Source organism: Rissa tridactyla, chromosome 9 (genome assembly GCF_028500815.1).
Source record: "Rissa tridactyla isolate bRisTri1 chromosome 9, bRisTri1.patW.cur.20221130, whole genome shotgun sequence".
NCBI lineage: Eukaryota > Metazoa > Chordata > Aves > Charadriiformes > Laridae > Rissa > Rissa tridactyla.
The window spans coordinates 49,333,371-49,349,311 of record NC_071474.1 but is presented as its reverse complement, the minus strand read 5'-3'; the positions used below and the strand labels follow the sequence as shown (position 1 = coordinate 49,349,311).

The window sequence follows — 15,941 nt, the reverse complement described above, 5'->3', positions numbered from 1 at the left end:
AGTGGCCGGGCAGGGTGGGAGAGCTGCGGCAGTGCCCACAGTACCCGGCCACAAGGGGCGGAGGACAAGTGCGGGGTGGGCTGGTGCAGGATGCTGCCGGTGGGGTGCTCCGGCACTGGTGTGGCTATAGATAGGGAAGCACGAGCTCATTTCTGAAAAGGAACTGAAAGTTGTGACTGCTGGAGGATGAGGTGTAGTGGGGTTTCACCCTTCTTCTGGGGGCTCCTTCCCTCATTCCTCTCATCCCCGTTAATCCTCCATCCCCTTTCGATGGCCTGACCAGTGCCTTGTGGCACCACGTAATGGCATGTCAGGGCCAGTGCTGGGGTCTCTTTTCAAGGATCCCCCCAGACCTGGCAAGAGGGGGATTTGAGGTCCTGCAATGGTAGCAGGCTGCATCCTTGGGAGGTGTGGATGCAGTTGAGCCTGCGGAGCTGTGGCAGCCCGGCAGCACTGAGCCCCCGGCTGCCCCGTCCCGGAAGAGCTCTGCCATATCACAAAGCCTGATAAGGTTTCCAACCGACTCCAGCCCACAGGGTGCCCAGCAGATGCCGGCAGCCCTGCGGCTGGGCTGTTTGCAGGGCTGCCAGCCCTCCCCTGCTGTCCTGGCACCCACCGGCACAGGAGGGGGGTGAGCTCTGGCCTGACCGGACCCTGGCACGTTCCTGGTGGGCTGCTGCATTGGGAGGAGGTTCCCGGGATGATGCTGGTGCAATGCAGGTCAGTGTGTTGGCAGTCATTCGGTCCCCTCTCCTCCTCCCTAAGCAAGGCATCGTGTCATCACGGGGCCAAGCAGATCCCATCAGGAGCGGCGCAAGGGCTGCCAGCCGGGTGGGCAGCCAGTATGGTGCCCACCAGCCATATGTGCCAGCATTCCCGAGTAATTCAGCCTCCTGGTGCTTTTCCAGCAGCTCCTTTGCTGTCCAAGCCCATCCCAGCTGATCCCAGCAGGAGAACCCTCCTGCCCCTGCTCTGCTCAAACCTGGCTGCACTGTGGGCTCTTCCCGGGGATGGCGGTGGCGGAGTGGGGCGAGTGGAGTGGGGGTTCAAAGCAGCATCTCTGCCTTATGCCTTAGGGCTGAGGGAAGAGCCATCATCTTGGGGTGCCCTGCTGGGGTGCATTCCCGAAGGGTCCCCTGGGCTGTGCCTCAAGCCCCCTTTGCCTATGCTGAGCACAGAGACGACAGCCTGCAGCATGATGGCCCCTGGGGACCACCCTGGTCCTGGTGGGGTGCATTGCCGGTAGCCAGCCATCCTCCCGGGGCTATTTTTAGCTGTGGCCCGTCCAAGACTCCAGTGACACTTGCCCTCCATCAGCTGTGGCCTCGCTGGAGGTGGCAGTTTCTCCGCAGACCCCGGGTGATTTCGTTCTTGCCTTTGCCTCTCCACCCTGCCTCTCCAGGACCCCCAGGTGCCAGGCACATCCCAGGTGGTGCTGAGCCCCCTGGGCTGGAGACAGCAGGGAGGGTCCCCGAGATGGGGCAGGAGAGGGCTGGGGCAGAGCCCGGTGGAGGGGAGCTGGCCTTGGGCTGGTGGCCAGGCACATCGCTCTGGGCATCATCATGCCGTGTTACCGCCTCTGCTGCTGGGACGGAGCCAACGTTGGCTCCACTGTGGCTCCCTGCAGCGCTGCTGGGGCTTGCCGGCCAGAAGAGCTGGGGTTGGTGTGAGCAGAGGGGCTAGGGGTCGTGGCACCCCACTCTCGGGCCTGTGCAATGTCTGGGGGCTGTCGGTGTCCCCGAAAGCTCTCCAGGAGGAGGAGGAAGCAGCGCCTACCCTGTGCAGTGGCTGTGTGGCTCCTGCTGCTGGGACCTCTAGGGTACCTAATAGCCACTGGCTACAGGGGACTGTATTCTTGTAGTGACCTTGGAACCTGGGCTGGGGCTGCAGGGGAGCCAGCACGGCAGGGGCGATGCCACCCCAGCACATCCCGTGGCCACTCGCCCCAGTGACAGCCTTTGCCCTCCCCACCCCTTTCCTGTTTGTGAAGGGGAAACGATGGGCTTGCTCGATGCTACCCACTGCACCATGGCTTCCCGGCTCACAGCTGGGTCTGCTGGTGGCCTTGGACATCAGATTCATCCCAGTTCTCCTGTCCCTAGTGCCGAAAGCAGGGGCCCAAAACCACTGAGCCACTGGGGAGCTGCTCGTGGCACCGGGTGCTCCTGGCTGAGACTGGCTGAGACTGGCTGAGACTGAGTTTGCCGCCCCATGCTGGGATGCTTGTGATGAGTGAGTTTCCAGTGGGGGGGAACTGAGGCATGGCCCCCCAAAGCCACAGCACTGCGGGTGTCGTAAAACTCTTATGGGTGTTGTGGTGGAGGTGGTGGGGGCTCTGCCTTTCAGGCTCTGCCCTAGCCTGGGGCTGGCACGGGGCTGGCAGCCACGCCGCTGTCCCCAAAATGGCCGGGACTGTGACATTCTGGGGCTGGTGATGCCTTGTTGCTGCTGGCTGCCACGAGAAATTGCTGCAGTGGCCACAGCAGCGTGGGCTGGGGGCGTTTCGGCTCCATCCCTTTGCCAGAGGGGATGCCATTCCCCTGGCAGCCTTCCTGGCTGAATCCTGCCAGGAGGTGTCCCTGGAGCCGGGCAGAGCTGGGCGCCCGCTGCAGCGCTGGCTGCGGCCCTGCTGCGATAGCCCCAAGCCACCCTCAGGGACTTGCCCCTTCCTCCTGCTCCTTCTCATCACGTTCTCCTACCCCTTGCCATCATGGGCTCCCCCACGCCACTCCTTGCTGTCACATGCTGCCTGTCCTTCGCAGCAAAAGCGACGATTGCAGCAAACCCAGAGCTGGTGCCTGTGGCTGCTGCCTGTGGACAGGTGTGGTGGAAGTGGCCGTTTGTGGCTGGATCCCACCTGGCCATGGCAGGACCCTGCCCTGTCCCCTCCTGATGTGGGCAGGGCGTGCTAGGGTGCACGGTTTGTTTGTGGATTGGGGAGTTGCAGCTGGAACCCCCGCGCTGCCCTCGCTGTCTGTGTGGCCGCCGGGACTCAGGGCAGCTCTGGGCTCACCATGTCTGTGTGCTCGCACAGCCGAGAGGCTGGGGAGGGGACGCAGTGGGTGCCAGCACTGGGGACACCAGGCTGTCTAGACCTGCACTGACCCTCGCAGACAGCATGGGCATCAGCCAGTCCTGGGGGAGCAATGTGTTGATAGGGAGGGATAAAGGCATAAAATGTCCGTCTCTGAACTCGGAGCTGCAAGCTGGAAGAGAGCCGGGGACGTCCTGGTGTGTGCCCTGGGGGGCTCGGGGAGCAGTCAGGCACTGGGAAGTTGAGGCTCGGGGAGCACCCCAGGTGGGGTTTGGGCTTCTTTGTGACCTTGGAGGCTCCTGCTACTCCTGGTGCTCTGGGTATCTTGTTCGGGGCCATGGGGCAGTAGGTGAATGCCGAGGGCAGGGGCTGGTGTGTTTCCAGGCTGGCGGGTGCCTGGGTGCCATCGCTCGCAGCACACGGGCTGGGCACAGAGTGTGGAGCCCCGGGGCCGTGGTTCGCTCATGATGCCCTCCATGCCTGGTGCTAATTCACCGTTAAATGTGCCTTGTCGTCGTGTGCCGGCATCTGATACAATCGCTGTTGCGGCTAATTGCAGAGGAGCAGCTGAATGGGGCTGCCGGCGGTGTTTAAAGAAGATACAATCAAAGATTAAGCAGTGCCAGAGCATCTCTGCCACCCCGCTCGGCACAGACTTGTAGTCGCGTTGCAAACACTAATTAATTGAGCCTTGTAAACACCACTGTGAGGAGGGTAAATATTGGCAGGTGCTGTGGATCAGGGAGGGCAGGGGCCGGGTGGCCAGGATGCAGGGATGTGCTGCGCTGTGAGGAGATGCTCTGCCTGCCGCAGGCTGCCTTCGTCCCCAGGTTGTCCCCTCTGGGGGCTGTGGGTGCCAGACAGGGATGGCTGCGTCCTGGCCGTCTGTCCCCCAGCCAAGCAGAGTCTGGGGCCGCAGTGCACGGGTAATGCCACCTCCAATGTGGTCCTGGTGGCTCAGGGGCACCGGTGTCCCCTGCGAGGGAGCTCTCCCGGCCCCAGCTCTGCCCTTGGCTCCAGGGAGCTGCAGCAGGTCCAGGCTGTCCTGGGTGCTGCTCTGGGGATGGGGAGGAGGCAGCTGGCAGCGGTGGCTCTGTGCTGCTGGAGACCTCCAACCGCCAGCACTGCTGTGCCTGCCACCATCTGCCTGAATCACATGAAATGCCCAATGCCCAGGGTATGGCGGGCGATGGACATCATTTACCCTGCTACATCCAGCGCAGCGTGAACCCTAGAATGTCCCATTTGTGCTCTGGGCACTGCTTAGCTCCTGGGGACCGGCATCTCTGGAGAGGGGGAGGTGGCTTTGGGGGTCCTGGGGGGTGTGTGAGCTCATGACCCTGTGGTCTCTGCAGAAGAGTGTGAAGGAGGGGCTGTTGCTGAAGCAGACGAGCTCCTTCCAGAGGTGGAAGAGGCGATACTTCAAGCTGCGGGGCAGGACGCTCTATTATGCCAAGGATGCCAAGGTAGGCTGGGGGGGGGTCTTCCAGCATGCTCAGCCGGGGGGGCTTGAGCCTGCAAGCCCAGGGAGGAGCCCAAAATTCCTGCCAGCTGGACTGGGGCTCCGGCTTCTCCCCCACAGTCCCTGATCTTTGACGAAGTGGATCTGTCCGATGCCAGCGTGGCCGAGACCAGCACCAAGAACATCAACAACAGTTTCACGGTGAGGGAGGTGCAGGGCTGCCCGCTGGTGCCTCTCCACCTCAGCGTCTCGCGGGGAGGCACCCCAGGCCCCTTCCCTCCCCACGGAGCTGTGGGGCACCCCACAGCGTGGCCTTGTGCTGACGGAGGTGGCACCGGTGGCCATGTGCCAGGCTTTGCTGGGGGCTGCTCTCCTGGGGGTTGGCTGGCCGTGGGGTGGCCTTGGGGACACGGGGATGGTGGCTCTTGCAGGTGATCACGCCATTCCGGAAGCTCATCCTATGTGCGGAGAACCGCAAGGAGATGGAGGACTGGATCAGTGCCCTGAAATCTGTTCAGAAGTGGGAGATCCATGAGGTGATGTGGGCGGGGGAGCTGCGAGTGAGCGGGTATCCTCCGGAGCTAGGGGTGCCTTTGGCCGCAGGACAGGAGCTACTGCCCTCAGCACAGCCCGCGGGGAGGGCAGGAGCTGGGAGCGGGGCCGGGGGGACTGGGGGGGTGAGGAGGGCAGGAGTGCCAGCTGGGGGTCTTGGGGACTGATGGGGCAGGGCTGTGCCCCCCAGCAGGCCACACAGTTCAACATGGAGCACTTCTCGGGCATGCACAACTGGTACGCCTGCTCCCACGCCCGCCCCACCTTCTGCAATGTGTGCCGCGAAGCTCTGCCGGGGGTCACCTCCCACGGCCTCTCCTGTGAAGGTCAGCGCTGGGGTCCTGCTGGGGGGTGGGATGGGGGACCCTCTGCCAGGCTGGCCTGGAGCAGGAGGGATGCGGGGTGATGCCCACTGTCTGCCGGGACAGCACGGTCACCAGTGGCAGAGGGGCTGGGGACCAGGGCTGCCCATCCTGGAGGGGCTGGGGACCAGGGCTGCACATCCCATGGGGGCTGTCCTGGTCCCCCCTGTGCAGTCTGCAAGTTCAAGGCACACAAGCGTTGCGCCGTCAGAGCCACCAACAACTGCAAGTGGACGACGCTGGCCTCCATCGGCACTGAAATCATCGAGGACGAGGACGGGGTAAGCAGGGGAGTCCCCACGGGGGGACCTGGCAGGACAGAGCCACCAGCAGAGTTGGCCTTGCTGTGCCCAAGCCAGGAGTGGGGGGGACCCTGGCACCCAGCTGTCCCCTGCATTGTGTGGCCTCCAGGCTTGGCTCTGCGGGGACATGGCCTGGGGACACCTCCTCTGCCACCCGGCACCAGGATCCCTTATTGCTCTCCAAGTGGCGCCACCCCCAAGTGTTTGCTGGGGACACCCCTGCCCTGCCCCACACGCTGGCGGCTGCAAGGGGCCAGGCAGGGACGAGAGGGCACGGCAGGGGTCCCAGGGGCGGCCTGCCCTGCTGTGGGGCATCACCCCCTGCCCACCTCTTCTGTGGTGCCTGGGGAAGGGTGTGGCCTGTGTCACTGTCCCCCAAGTGCTTGGGGTCGGGCAGGGGTGGTGTGCCTTTGGCAACTGTCCCTCTCTGCAGGTGGCCATGCCCCACCAGTGGCTGGAGGGGAACCTGCCTGTCAGCGCACGCTGTGCCGTCTGTGACCGGACCTGCGGCAGTGTCCGGAGGCTGCAGGACTGGCGGTGTCTCTGGTGCAAGGCCATCGTAAGGATGTGTCCTTCCCTGTCCCCCCCACCATGGCACCCTCCTGGGTGCATTGCTGGGGAAACAGGCTGGGGGCTTTGGTGCTGCGTCCCCTGTCTTTGCTTATTCAAGTGTCCCTGTGTCCCCAGGTTCACAGTGCCTGCAAGGAGCTCTTCGGCAAGAGGTGCCCCCTGGGCCAATACAAAGTGTCCATCATCCCGCCAACTGCCTTGAACAGCATCGATTCGGATGGTGAGTCATGGAGGGGACAAGGCTGGGCTGCGGGTGGAGGACAGGCTGTTTGGGACAGGGTGCTCAGCTCCTCTGCAGGCTTTGACTTGTCACACTGTGCCTGCTTTCCTGTGGGGCAGCAGGAACACCACCATCAGTAGGCTCCAGAGTCAACGCCCGTCCCTGCCACACTGTGGGTTGAAGGCTGCTTGTTGCCTTGTGCTCTGCCCCAGGGCTGTGGTGGTGCCGTGGTTTCGTGTGACACTTCTTCCCCTTATGTGGCTTCAGTTGCTCCTGCCAGGCTGCCTCTTGCGGTGTCCCTGGTCCCTTGAGCTCCCTGCCCAAGCCCCTGACGTGGGGTGCCCCTGTTGCACCCCAGTGGTTCAGCACCTTGCAGGGCAGGATGAGGCCCTTGCTTGGGTTATTTCTCATTTTTTCGGTAGTGCAGAGCACAGCTTCCCCCCGGTGCGGGTGGCTGCGGGGTGCTGGGGGCAGAGGCAATGTGCAGTTGGGGGGACCCCCCTCAGCTGTCTCCCTCGCTCTCTCAGGAGTGGCCCAGCTAGCCTCCACTGAGCAAAATCTGTTCTTCTCTTCCGGATATTTCTTCTCTCATTCTTTAATGATTTTCACTGCTCGGCTCAGCCGGTGGCTCATCTGCTTCTCGTTACTCATCGGGATGCTGTCAGGGTAACCATCACGCGGCTTCTCCTCCGGCTTCCGAGCCATGGCTGCTCGCAGCTGCCTCCCTGGCAGCGTCTCTGCCCTGTCCCAGCCAGCCGAGGCCAGCGTGGCCGGTGGCTGTGACCGCGGCCGAGCCCGATGGGACTCTGCCACCACAGGAAGCAGCCTGGCGAGGCCACAGCCCCCCTCCTCCTGCCGTACCGTCCCCGCAGCGGACGGGTGCTGCTGGCAGCGGGCTCTTCCGCGGCAGCCCACGCTCTGACTCAGCAGCCCCCAGTGTTTTTCTTTGCCGATCCGCTCCGCACAGCCGGGCTGGGAGCGGAGATGGAGCCAAGCCAGGCAGCGGTGGGCTGCGGGGATGCTGCTCCCTGTGTGGCAGAGGCACCGGGGGTCCTGGTGGCACCCCGTGGGACTCTGGGGCAATGGCTGTGGGGCCAGTGCCAGCGGCAGACAGGGCTGATGCTTCCCCTGCTGCAGCATCACCAGATCTGCCAAGGGAAGGAGCCAGTGGGCACCGTCCTGTGGCCCGTGGCCTGCGATGGCCAAGATGTGCCTGAGGCGGGTGCAGGCTGTGGGCCAGCTATTGATCCTCTGCCTCGGGCACATTTCGTTCCCCATCTCATTTCTTTAAAAGCATGATGCTGGCTGCCAAGCCTCCTGAGGCTTCTGCGTCATTCACACCCACCAGCCAGAGCCCTGGTAGGAGCAGGCAGCAGAGCTGGGGGTGACAGTAGAGACCCCAGGGCTGTGGCTGGTCCCCTGTGATCACACTGCTGCCAGTGACACCCCTGAGCACCCCCAGGTGGGAATGTGCCCCGTTCCCATGTGGTTTGGCTGGGTTGGTCCCAGCTGGGCTGTTGGCACAGCCAGGAATGGACCCTCCTGCGTGCCCACCACCGCTGCCCCTGTTGGAGTAGCAGGCTGGGAACAGGAGTCAGCTCGGTGATGCGCTTGTTGTCTGCAGGGACAGTGATGGAGCAGGAACCCAACTTGGATCTGCCCTAGTGCTAGCCTTGCCCGTCCCCTTTCCCATCCCCACTGCCGTCTCTCACTCTTCCTCCCACCCCTCTCCATGCCCTGGGCACGCGGATCACTGTCCCTCCTGCCTGGGCCCCGCACCCTGCAGGTCGGGCACGGCACAGTCAGGGTGTCCATGTGGCCTCTGCTCTCCTAAGGTGTCTCCATCGGTGTCTTTGGGTGGTGGGAGCCGGGGCGGGGCTCTCACACACTTGGGCTTGCTGCAGGCTTCTGGAAGGCCACCTGCCCCTCGACCTGCTCCAGCCCTCTCCTGGCCTTCGTCAACTCCAAGAGTGGGGACAACCAGGGTGTCAAGTTCCTGCGCAAGTTCAAGCAGTTCCTCAACCCAGCCCAAGTCTTTGACCTCATGAACGGGGGCCCGCACCTGGGGTAAGTGCTGGCCTGTGTGCCCTGGAGTGGCCCTGGCAGGGGGGGTCCTGGCACAGCCTCCAGACCCTCTCTTCTCTCCTCCCTCCCCCAGGCTGCGCCTCTTCCAGAAGTTCTCCACCTTCCGGATCCTGGTGTGCGGGGGGGATGGCAGCGTGGGCTGGGTGCTCTCTGAGATCGATGCCCTTGGTCTCCACAAGCAAGTGAGTGAGTGCTGGGCATCGCCGGCGAGGGCTGGCAGCGTCCCCAGCATGGCAGCGGGGAGCCCCCCCGTGTCCGTGGGGTGCTGCGAGCAATGGGCACGGGGGGTTGGGGAGTCATGGGGGCCCTCGGGGGCTATGCTGAGCCCCCCTGTGCTGTCCCTCTCCTGCAGTGCCAGCTGGGCGTCCTGCCCCTGGGGACCGGCAATGACCTGGCGCGAGTGCTGGGCTGGGGCAGCCTGTGCGACGATGACACCCAGCTGCTGCAGATCCTGGAGAAGCTGGAAAGGGCCACCACCAAGATGCTGGACCGGTGAGCATGGAGCTCTGCTCCCCCTCTGTCGCCTCGGCACCTCTCAGGCAGCCTGTCCCCGTCCCCTGCCCATGTGTCCCCGTGCCGGGGTGGCAGGAGGTGGCAGGCAGCCGTGGTCTCTGCTTGGCAGATGGAGCGTGCTGACCTATGAGGCCCCCAAGCAGTCTCCCCCGGCCCCGAAGGAGGAGGAGAATGGGGACTCCAACATCCAGGTGGGCACCACTGGGGACCGAGGGCTTGAGATGGGGGAGGACAGGCTGGGGGGCAGGTCTTCATTCACCCCATCAACCGGTTCAGGGGCACACAGGGTGGGATCGCACAGCGGGAGCTCATGCCGGGGGTCCCTGGGACTGGGGCTGCGAGGGGGCTGGCAGCTGTCTGTGTGCGAAGAAATGAGTCTGGCAGGTCTCAGCCCAGCACGTGCACTCAGGAGCAGGCAGTGGGGGCAGGGGGAGCTGGCTTGCTACTAGCAGGCCATTTTGGACTCTTCCATGTGCTCCCCCTCAAGCCCTTGCCTCAGTTTCCCTCCTGCCGTGGCTGAGCATTCCCTCTGCCCAGAGGCATGGGCACAGCCACCCTTGGGGCTGGGGGAGCCGGACAGGGAGGGGAGTGCTGGCTGGGCAAGGCTCCGTCCTGGGGTGGGGCACCCGGTGGGGTGTCATGGTTCCAGCTGTCCTCCCCTGTCCCCCCCTACCCCAGGCCCAGATCTCCCATTACGCCGACTCTGTCGCCTTCCACCTGGCCAAGATCCTGGAGTCGGACAAGCACTCAGTGGTGATCTCATCTGCAAAGTAAGGAGGCAGCTGGCCACGGGGTGCCAGAGTCCCTCCGCCAGGCAGGGGGCATGTCCCCGGGGTGCTGAGCCCCCCAGGCCAGGCTGTCCCCTGTCTGGCCACTAGCGACTGCCGTCTGTGCTGGTGGCTGGCAGAGAACCCTGACACTGCTGCTCTGGTGCAGGGGGGCATTATCCCAGCAGCCCCCCAGCAGTCGTGCCGTGCCCCTCTCCACCCGCCTGCTGCTTCCCTTGTCAGGTTCCTCTGCGGCACCGTCAATGACTTTGTGGCTGAAGTTGGCCGGGCTTACAAGAGGGCAACGGAGAACAAGCAGGAGGCCGAGCTGATGGCGCGGAAGGTGGGCTGCTGGAGGGCTGGGGCGTGCAGGGTGACCTGGAGGGGTCTGCTCTGGCGGTCTGTGCATGCACAGGCGTGGGCTGCGCTTGGGGTACCTGAGCCCTTGGGGTGCCCAGGCAAGCACGGGGTGTCTAGGCAAAGATGGGGTGCCCTTGTGCTCAGGATGCCCGGGCCCTTGGGGTGCCCAGGCAAGCACAGGGTGCCAGGAAAGCACCCAGTGGTGGCTGTGGGCAGCGGCTGGTGCCAGCGTGCCGAGCGTGGTGGACGTCCCGCAGTGCGCCATGCTGAATGAGAAGCTGGACTCGCTGGTGCGGGAGCTGAACGAGGAGGCTCAGGCCATCGTGGTCCCCGAGGGAATGGCGCAGGCCACCCCCGCTGACACCAAGGACCAGGAGAAAGGTGGCAGCTTCAACCCGAGTCCCGTGCCTCGCATCTTCAAATCCAAGGAGCAGCTCATGCTGCGGGCGAACAGCCTGAAGAAAGCGCTGCGGCAAATCATTGAGCAGGCGGAGAAAGGTGAGGGGGTGGCAGGGGCTGTCAGCTCGTGTGGCACTGCAGCAGCCTGGCACAGGCTGCGGAGCCACCGCAGCTCAGTGCTGGACCCATGCCTTGGTTTCCCCCTCTGAATCCTTGGGCTGGCAGCAGTGCTGTGCAGTCCAGGGGCGTCAGCCCTTCTCTGACGCTCGGTGTGGCTGAGGGAGGTCCCCAACACAGGGCAGAGGTGCCACCCTGGTCCCTGCCTGGCACGAGCCCACGAGGCTGACCCGATGAGGGGGCACAGGGCCATGGGGCTGCCCAGTACATGCTGTCATGCCCCTCTTTGCATCCAGCGGTGGATGAGCAGAACAAGCAGACCCAAGCCTACCGGAGCAGCGCAGGCCCCAGCAGGAAGGACAGCTCGGAGGAGCTCAACAAGGAGGAGGAGAGGCTCAGTAAGATGCCAACGGGGCACGTGGCTTTTTGAGGGGGACACGGGGGGGTAAGCTGTGGGATGGGCTCAGGGTAAGAGCCAGTTCAGCAGCTGCCTCCTCTTCCCCCTGGCCAGCCTCCCGGCGGGAGACAGTGACCTCTGCATCTTCCTCCATCATCCTGGACCGGCCAGACACCTTTGGCAGCTTGCAATTCCCTGAAGACCCCAGCGCCCTGTGAGTCTGGGGGCCTGCCCATCCTGGGGTCCCTGTCCCACCCTTGCTGACCGTCATGGAGCGGGAGCAGAGCTGGGACCACGCTGCCTCTGGGAGGTGGACTCTGGGGCATCCTCTGCCCACCAGTGCGGCATCCCTGGTGCCCAGCCCTCCCTGGCCCGGCCATGCCAGGGAAGCCTCCATGTGCCCAGTGCAGGGTCTCTGTCTGCCAGCCCCTTGGTCAGCAGCGTGCTCACTCTGGGAGCTGGGGGCTCCCCCCTGCCCAGTGCAGGCAGGTCCTGGGTGTGCCATGGGTGTCCCACCATGGGGACCAAGGGGGCTCCAGCCAGCCCTGTTGGCTTCCCAGTGCCAGCCCCTCCGCGAGCTCGCACGGCAGTTCCAGTGGGCTTTATGCCCCGTACCCTGCTGACAGCCCAGTGGTTGCCGGTGTGCACCCACCTCCCAACTCACCCGCCCTGTGTGCCGCTTTCAGCCTCTTCTCGGAGAAATGCGTCATGAATAACTACTTTGGCATCGGCTTGGATGCGAAGATCTCCCTGGAGTTCAACAACAAACGGGATGAGCACCCCAAGAAGTGCAGGTTGGCTGAAACCCCCCCAGATTGCCCCAGGAAAACATGTACCGCTTCCCTCCTCAGCTCTCTGATGCCCGCACCAGGACGCCAGGAGCCATGGGGTCGGCTTGGGGCTGCTGTGCCTGGCTGGGGACCTGCAGGGGGTTGTCCCCCTGCACCCAGTGCCATGGTGCCGGGGTGAGCAGCTCTGGGTGGGCAGCAGGTTCCAAACACCCCCAGGAAGGGCTGCTGCGAGGCTACAGCTGCCGATGCCCCCCTGGGTGTGTGACTGGGCACAGGAGGGCTTGGTGGGATTTACCCACTCTGCACCTGGATAGAGGAGACATAGCGTGCCATGGAAGGGTGCACGTGTGGGTGCCACAACGCAGCCCGCATCTCCTGCCAGGCCGTGGGCAGCCCCCCAGCTCTGGGAGTGGGGAAACTGAGGCAGGTGCAGGGCCAGTGGTCCAGGCTGGCTGGTTCAGCCCCGGGCAGGCAGGGGAGAGCCCGCAGCCCCTCTCACCGATCCCGCTTCACCCTGCAGCAGCCGCACCAAGAACATGATGTGGTATGGGGTGCTGGGCACAAAGGAGCTCCTGCAGCGCACCTACAAGAACCTGGAGCAGCGGGTGCAGCTGGAGGTACGGAGCCGGGGGGAACAGGGATGGGGTGGGGGGGCGGCGGTGCAGTGGCCCCCCAGGCTCAGCCCTCTCTTGCAGTGCGATGGGGTGCCCATCTCGCTGCCCAGCCTGCAGGGCATCGCTGTCCTCAACATCCCCAGCTACGCCGGGGGCATCAACTTCTGGGGAGGCACCAAGGAGGACAATGTGAGTGCCAGCACTGCGGGGTGGGCAGGGGGCACAACGTCCTTCCCACAGTCCCAGGGAACCTGGGATCCCTCAGGCAGGGGTCTGGGGTGTCCCTGCCTTGGGTACACAGGGAGAGAAAGCTGGGTCCTCAAAAGAGCCCACTTTGGGGTCTCACTGGTCCTCTATAGAACTTTGGGGCTCCATCCTTTGATGACAAGAAGCTGGAGGTGGTGGCTGTCTTTGGCAGCATCCAGATGGCTGTATCGCGGGTCATCAACCTCCAGCACCATCGCATCGCACAGGTAGGGGCCAGGGGCCCTGTGGGATCCTGCATGGTGCTGGAAAACTTTTGGGGCACCAGTGGAGCCTGGGGCAGTGGGGCTCAGCCAGGCTCCGGTACTCCTATGGCACTGGGAGGCTTTCCAGCCCCAGCACAGTGGCTGAAGCCACCTGTAGTGCCAGCCATGATGCCAACACCAGGGTCTCTGTCCCACAGTGCCGCATGGTGAAGATCACCATCCGGGGGGACGAGGGTGTCCCCGTACAGGTGGATGGAGAAGCCTGGATCCAGCCGCCCGGCATCATCAAGATCCAGCACAAGAACCGAGCCCAGATGCTGACCAGGGACCGAGTGAGCTCGGGGTTGCACAGTCCATGCAGTGAGGCCGTGCTGGGGTATGGGGACCTGCAACAGGCTGAGGGGGGCCATCTCCGTCTCATGCAGGCATTTGAAAGCACCCTCAAGTCCTGGGAGGACAAGCAGAAGGGGGAGAGCTACCGTGCGGCCACCCGTCCGCGTCTGAGCTCCCAACAGTCCATGGAGTACCTGACCGAGGAGGAGAGCAGCCTCTTGCAGCAGGTCTCACGGGTCGCCGAGACCCTCATCGCCAGGTCAGGCTGTGGGATGGGGGTGTGGTGGGCACGGCGGGGGGGAGCTTCGCTGTGGCCACCCAGAGCTCTGGGGTCTCCTTGTCCCGCGCTGCCTGTTCAGCCCCGGGGAGCCCTGGCAGCTCCAGCCCCTCTCGCCCGCAGGATCCATGAGGCAGCCAAGGCTCACAAAGCCGTGGAGCAGGAGCTGGCACACGCTGTCAACACCAGCTCCCTGGCACTGAGCGAAGCCCTCTCCAACAAAGCTGCTGGCACCTCGGAGGTGAGCTAGGGCTGCGGGTGCAAGGCCACCTGCACCCAGACGCCCCGGGGCCCCACCGCTCAGGGGTCACCCCTCCGTGTTCCCCCCAGTTTCTCAGCAGGAACGCGGCTGTGGAGGTGGTGCTGAGCATCAAGGAGCTGTACACCGAGACCAGGGCATTCCTGGAAGGGAAGGCGGTGAGTGGGGGGCTGGAGACCACCCCGAGCCCCCCACCGGAGGGGCCCGTGCCCTTGCCCGGCACCTCTGGGGGTGGCAGCAGGGCTGGGGATGGTCCCTGTCCCCCCCAGCTGGACTCACCGCAGGAGGAGGAGGCACTGCATGGCCCCCTGAGCGTGCTGGGCCAGGAGCTGCAGAGGCTGCTGGACATCCACTGGCTGGGGCCCATTGCCCACCCCACTGAGGAGGTGGGTGCCCCAGGAGTGGGGGGGTGCCCAGGGTGGCCCCAGCACCCCGCTCAGTCTGGGTTCTTGCAGGAAACTGCCGGCAGCACCAACAAGGGCAGCTTCAAGCTTCGCCTCAACATCCCCAAACCCAGGAAGGACAAGGACAAGGTGCAAAAGCAGAAGACCAACAGCGCACTCCCAGGTAAAGCGGGCGGCGCACCAGGGAGGGGGACGGGCACAGCCCACGTGGCTGGGGACCCCCGTGCTGGCCTCTACATCGGCCTCCAGTCCTGGGCATGCTGCAGAGGGACCCTCTGGGAGGGGGACAGGGCATGTCCTGGCTGCCTGGGGATGTTGCCTTTGTCACCAACAGCCCCGTAGAGCTTAATTTTTCTGCTAATGGACGTTTGGAGCCCCCTGGCCCTCTAACTCCAGCAGGGGGGAGAAGGGGGCTGTGGTACAGCTCAGCTCTTTGGGTAAGTCCCTGCCTCAGGGCTGGGGGTCCTGGTGATGGGGAGAAACTCGGATGCTCTGTAAGTAAGCTAAGGAGAGGAGAAGCCTCTCCAGCCTGAGCCTGCTGTGGGCTCTGGCCCTGCTGGAGCCCGGGGTGGGAGGGGGGATGCTGGCTGCAGCCTCCGCTGCTGCTGCCCTTGGCTGCCTGCTGCTGCCCCACCGCCTCCGGCTGCCTCTGCTGGCCGCATCCACCTCTGTGGTTTTCCTCCCTGCTAGCGGACAAGTGGGGCTCCGAGGAGGTGGCAGCTTGGCTGGAAGCGCTCGGTTTAGGGGAGTACAGAGACATTTTTGTCCGGCATGACATCCAGGGCTCTGAGTTGATCCTGCTCGAGAGGAGAGATCTGAAGGTACAACCCTCCTTGTGCCCCGTGAGGGACCCCCAGCCCTGTGGAGCACAGTGTCCTCCATCCCTCCTCTCCCCATCCCTCCTGTGGGGAGAAGGCAGGCACTGACCCTGCACCCATCCCCGGACCCCCAGCTTCGCTTGCACACAGTGGCTGGACACAGGGGAGGGAGGGTGGCCCTGGCCCCCGGGCTTGCAAGGCTCTGTATGCCTGCCCAAAGCAGGATCAACAGCACCGTGCCCTCTCCTGCACCCTGGCATGGCGAAGCGCTTGCAAGGGGATGAAGGGCTCCGAGCATGGGCCATGCTCAGGCAGGGAGAGCATGAAGAGCCTTGTCCACCGCCGCTTGCTGCCAGCACGAGCCGAGGTCTGGCCACTTGCCTGCACCTCAGCTCCCCTCTCCCCCCTGCAGGACCTAGGGATCACCAAGGTGGGCCACATGAAGAGAATCCTCCAGGCCATTAAGGAGCTCAGCAGCCCGCCCTAAGCTGTGTGCTGTGCCCCCAGACCAGGGGCAGGCAGGGGGGCTCCCGGTCCCCACTGTGCCCTGTGTGTGTGGAGACCCCCTGCTTGCCTCGCTTCGTCTGTTTGCCCCCTGGTGTCCCTGGAGCTGCTGCTTCTCCCCAAGCCTGTGGGGCTGGAAACACTAAAGCAGATGTCTAGCCCTGTAGGCAGTGTGGCGTGAGCCCCGGTCCAGCCCACCACAGGAGCACTACAGGAGCTTGGGCTGCCATATGTGTGCCCAGGCCGGGGCCAAAGCAAAGATTCCCCTTCCCACGTGGGTATTTAAGCTGTGTAAATATTTGGAGAAAAGAAACTCATTGCTGCTGCTTGT

At 64.4% G+C, this 15,941-nt stretch overlaps 1 protein-coding gene across 4 annotated transcripts; it reads left to right on the top strand.

Moving 5' to 3' along the window:
• Window positions 1-416: 416 nt before the first annotated feature.
• On the top strand, window positions 417-15,914 carry LOC128914442 (diacylglycerol kinase delta-like). Of its 4 annotated transcripts, none has more exons than XR_008468303.1 (28): window positions 419-720; window positions 4,390-4,500; window positions 4,617-4,697; window positions 4,928-5,032; window positions 5,242-5,374; window positions 5,585-5,691; window positions 6,146-6,271; window positions 6,400-6,502; window positions 8,407-8,569; window positions 8,661-8,769; window positions 8,940-9,079; window positions 9,210-9,291; window positions 9,779-9,870; window positions 10,111-10,210; window positions 10,485-10,725; window positions 11,040-11,141; window positions 11,255-11,354; window positions 11,827-11,934; window positions 12,452-12,548; window positions 12,627-12,734; window positions 12,905-13,018; window positions 13,213-13,347; window positions 13,441-13,607; window positions 13,749-13,866; window positions 13,956-14,042; window positions 14,126-14,270; window positions 14,340-14,451; window positions 14,979-14,999. XR_008468303.1 is itself a non-coding variant. In XM_054213361.1 (28 exons), the coding sequence occupies exons 1-28, from the start codon at window positions 715-717 to the stop codon at window positions 15,591-15,593; spliced, it is 3,381 nt and encodes a 1,126-aa protein (XP_054069336.1). In that variant the 5' UTR covers window positions 421-714; the 3' UTR covers window positions 15,594-15,914. The 4 variants fall into 4 exon arrangements, 3 of the variants coding, with proteins under 3 accessions (XP_054069338.1, XP_054069339.1, XP_054069336.1); XM_054213361.1 differs by adding an exon at window positions 15,519-15,914 and having other exon boundaries at window positions 421-720; window positions 13,956-14,270; window positions 14,979-15,109; XM_054213363.1 differs by having other exon boundaries at window positions 417-720; window positions 13,956-14,270; window positions 14,623-15,104.
• The last annotated feature ends 27 nt before the right edge of the window (window positions 15,915-15,941 follow it).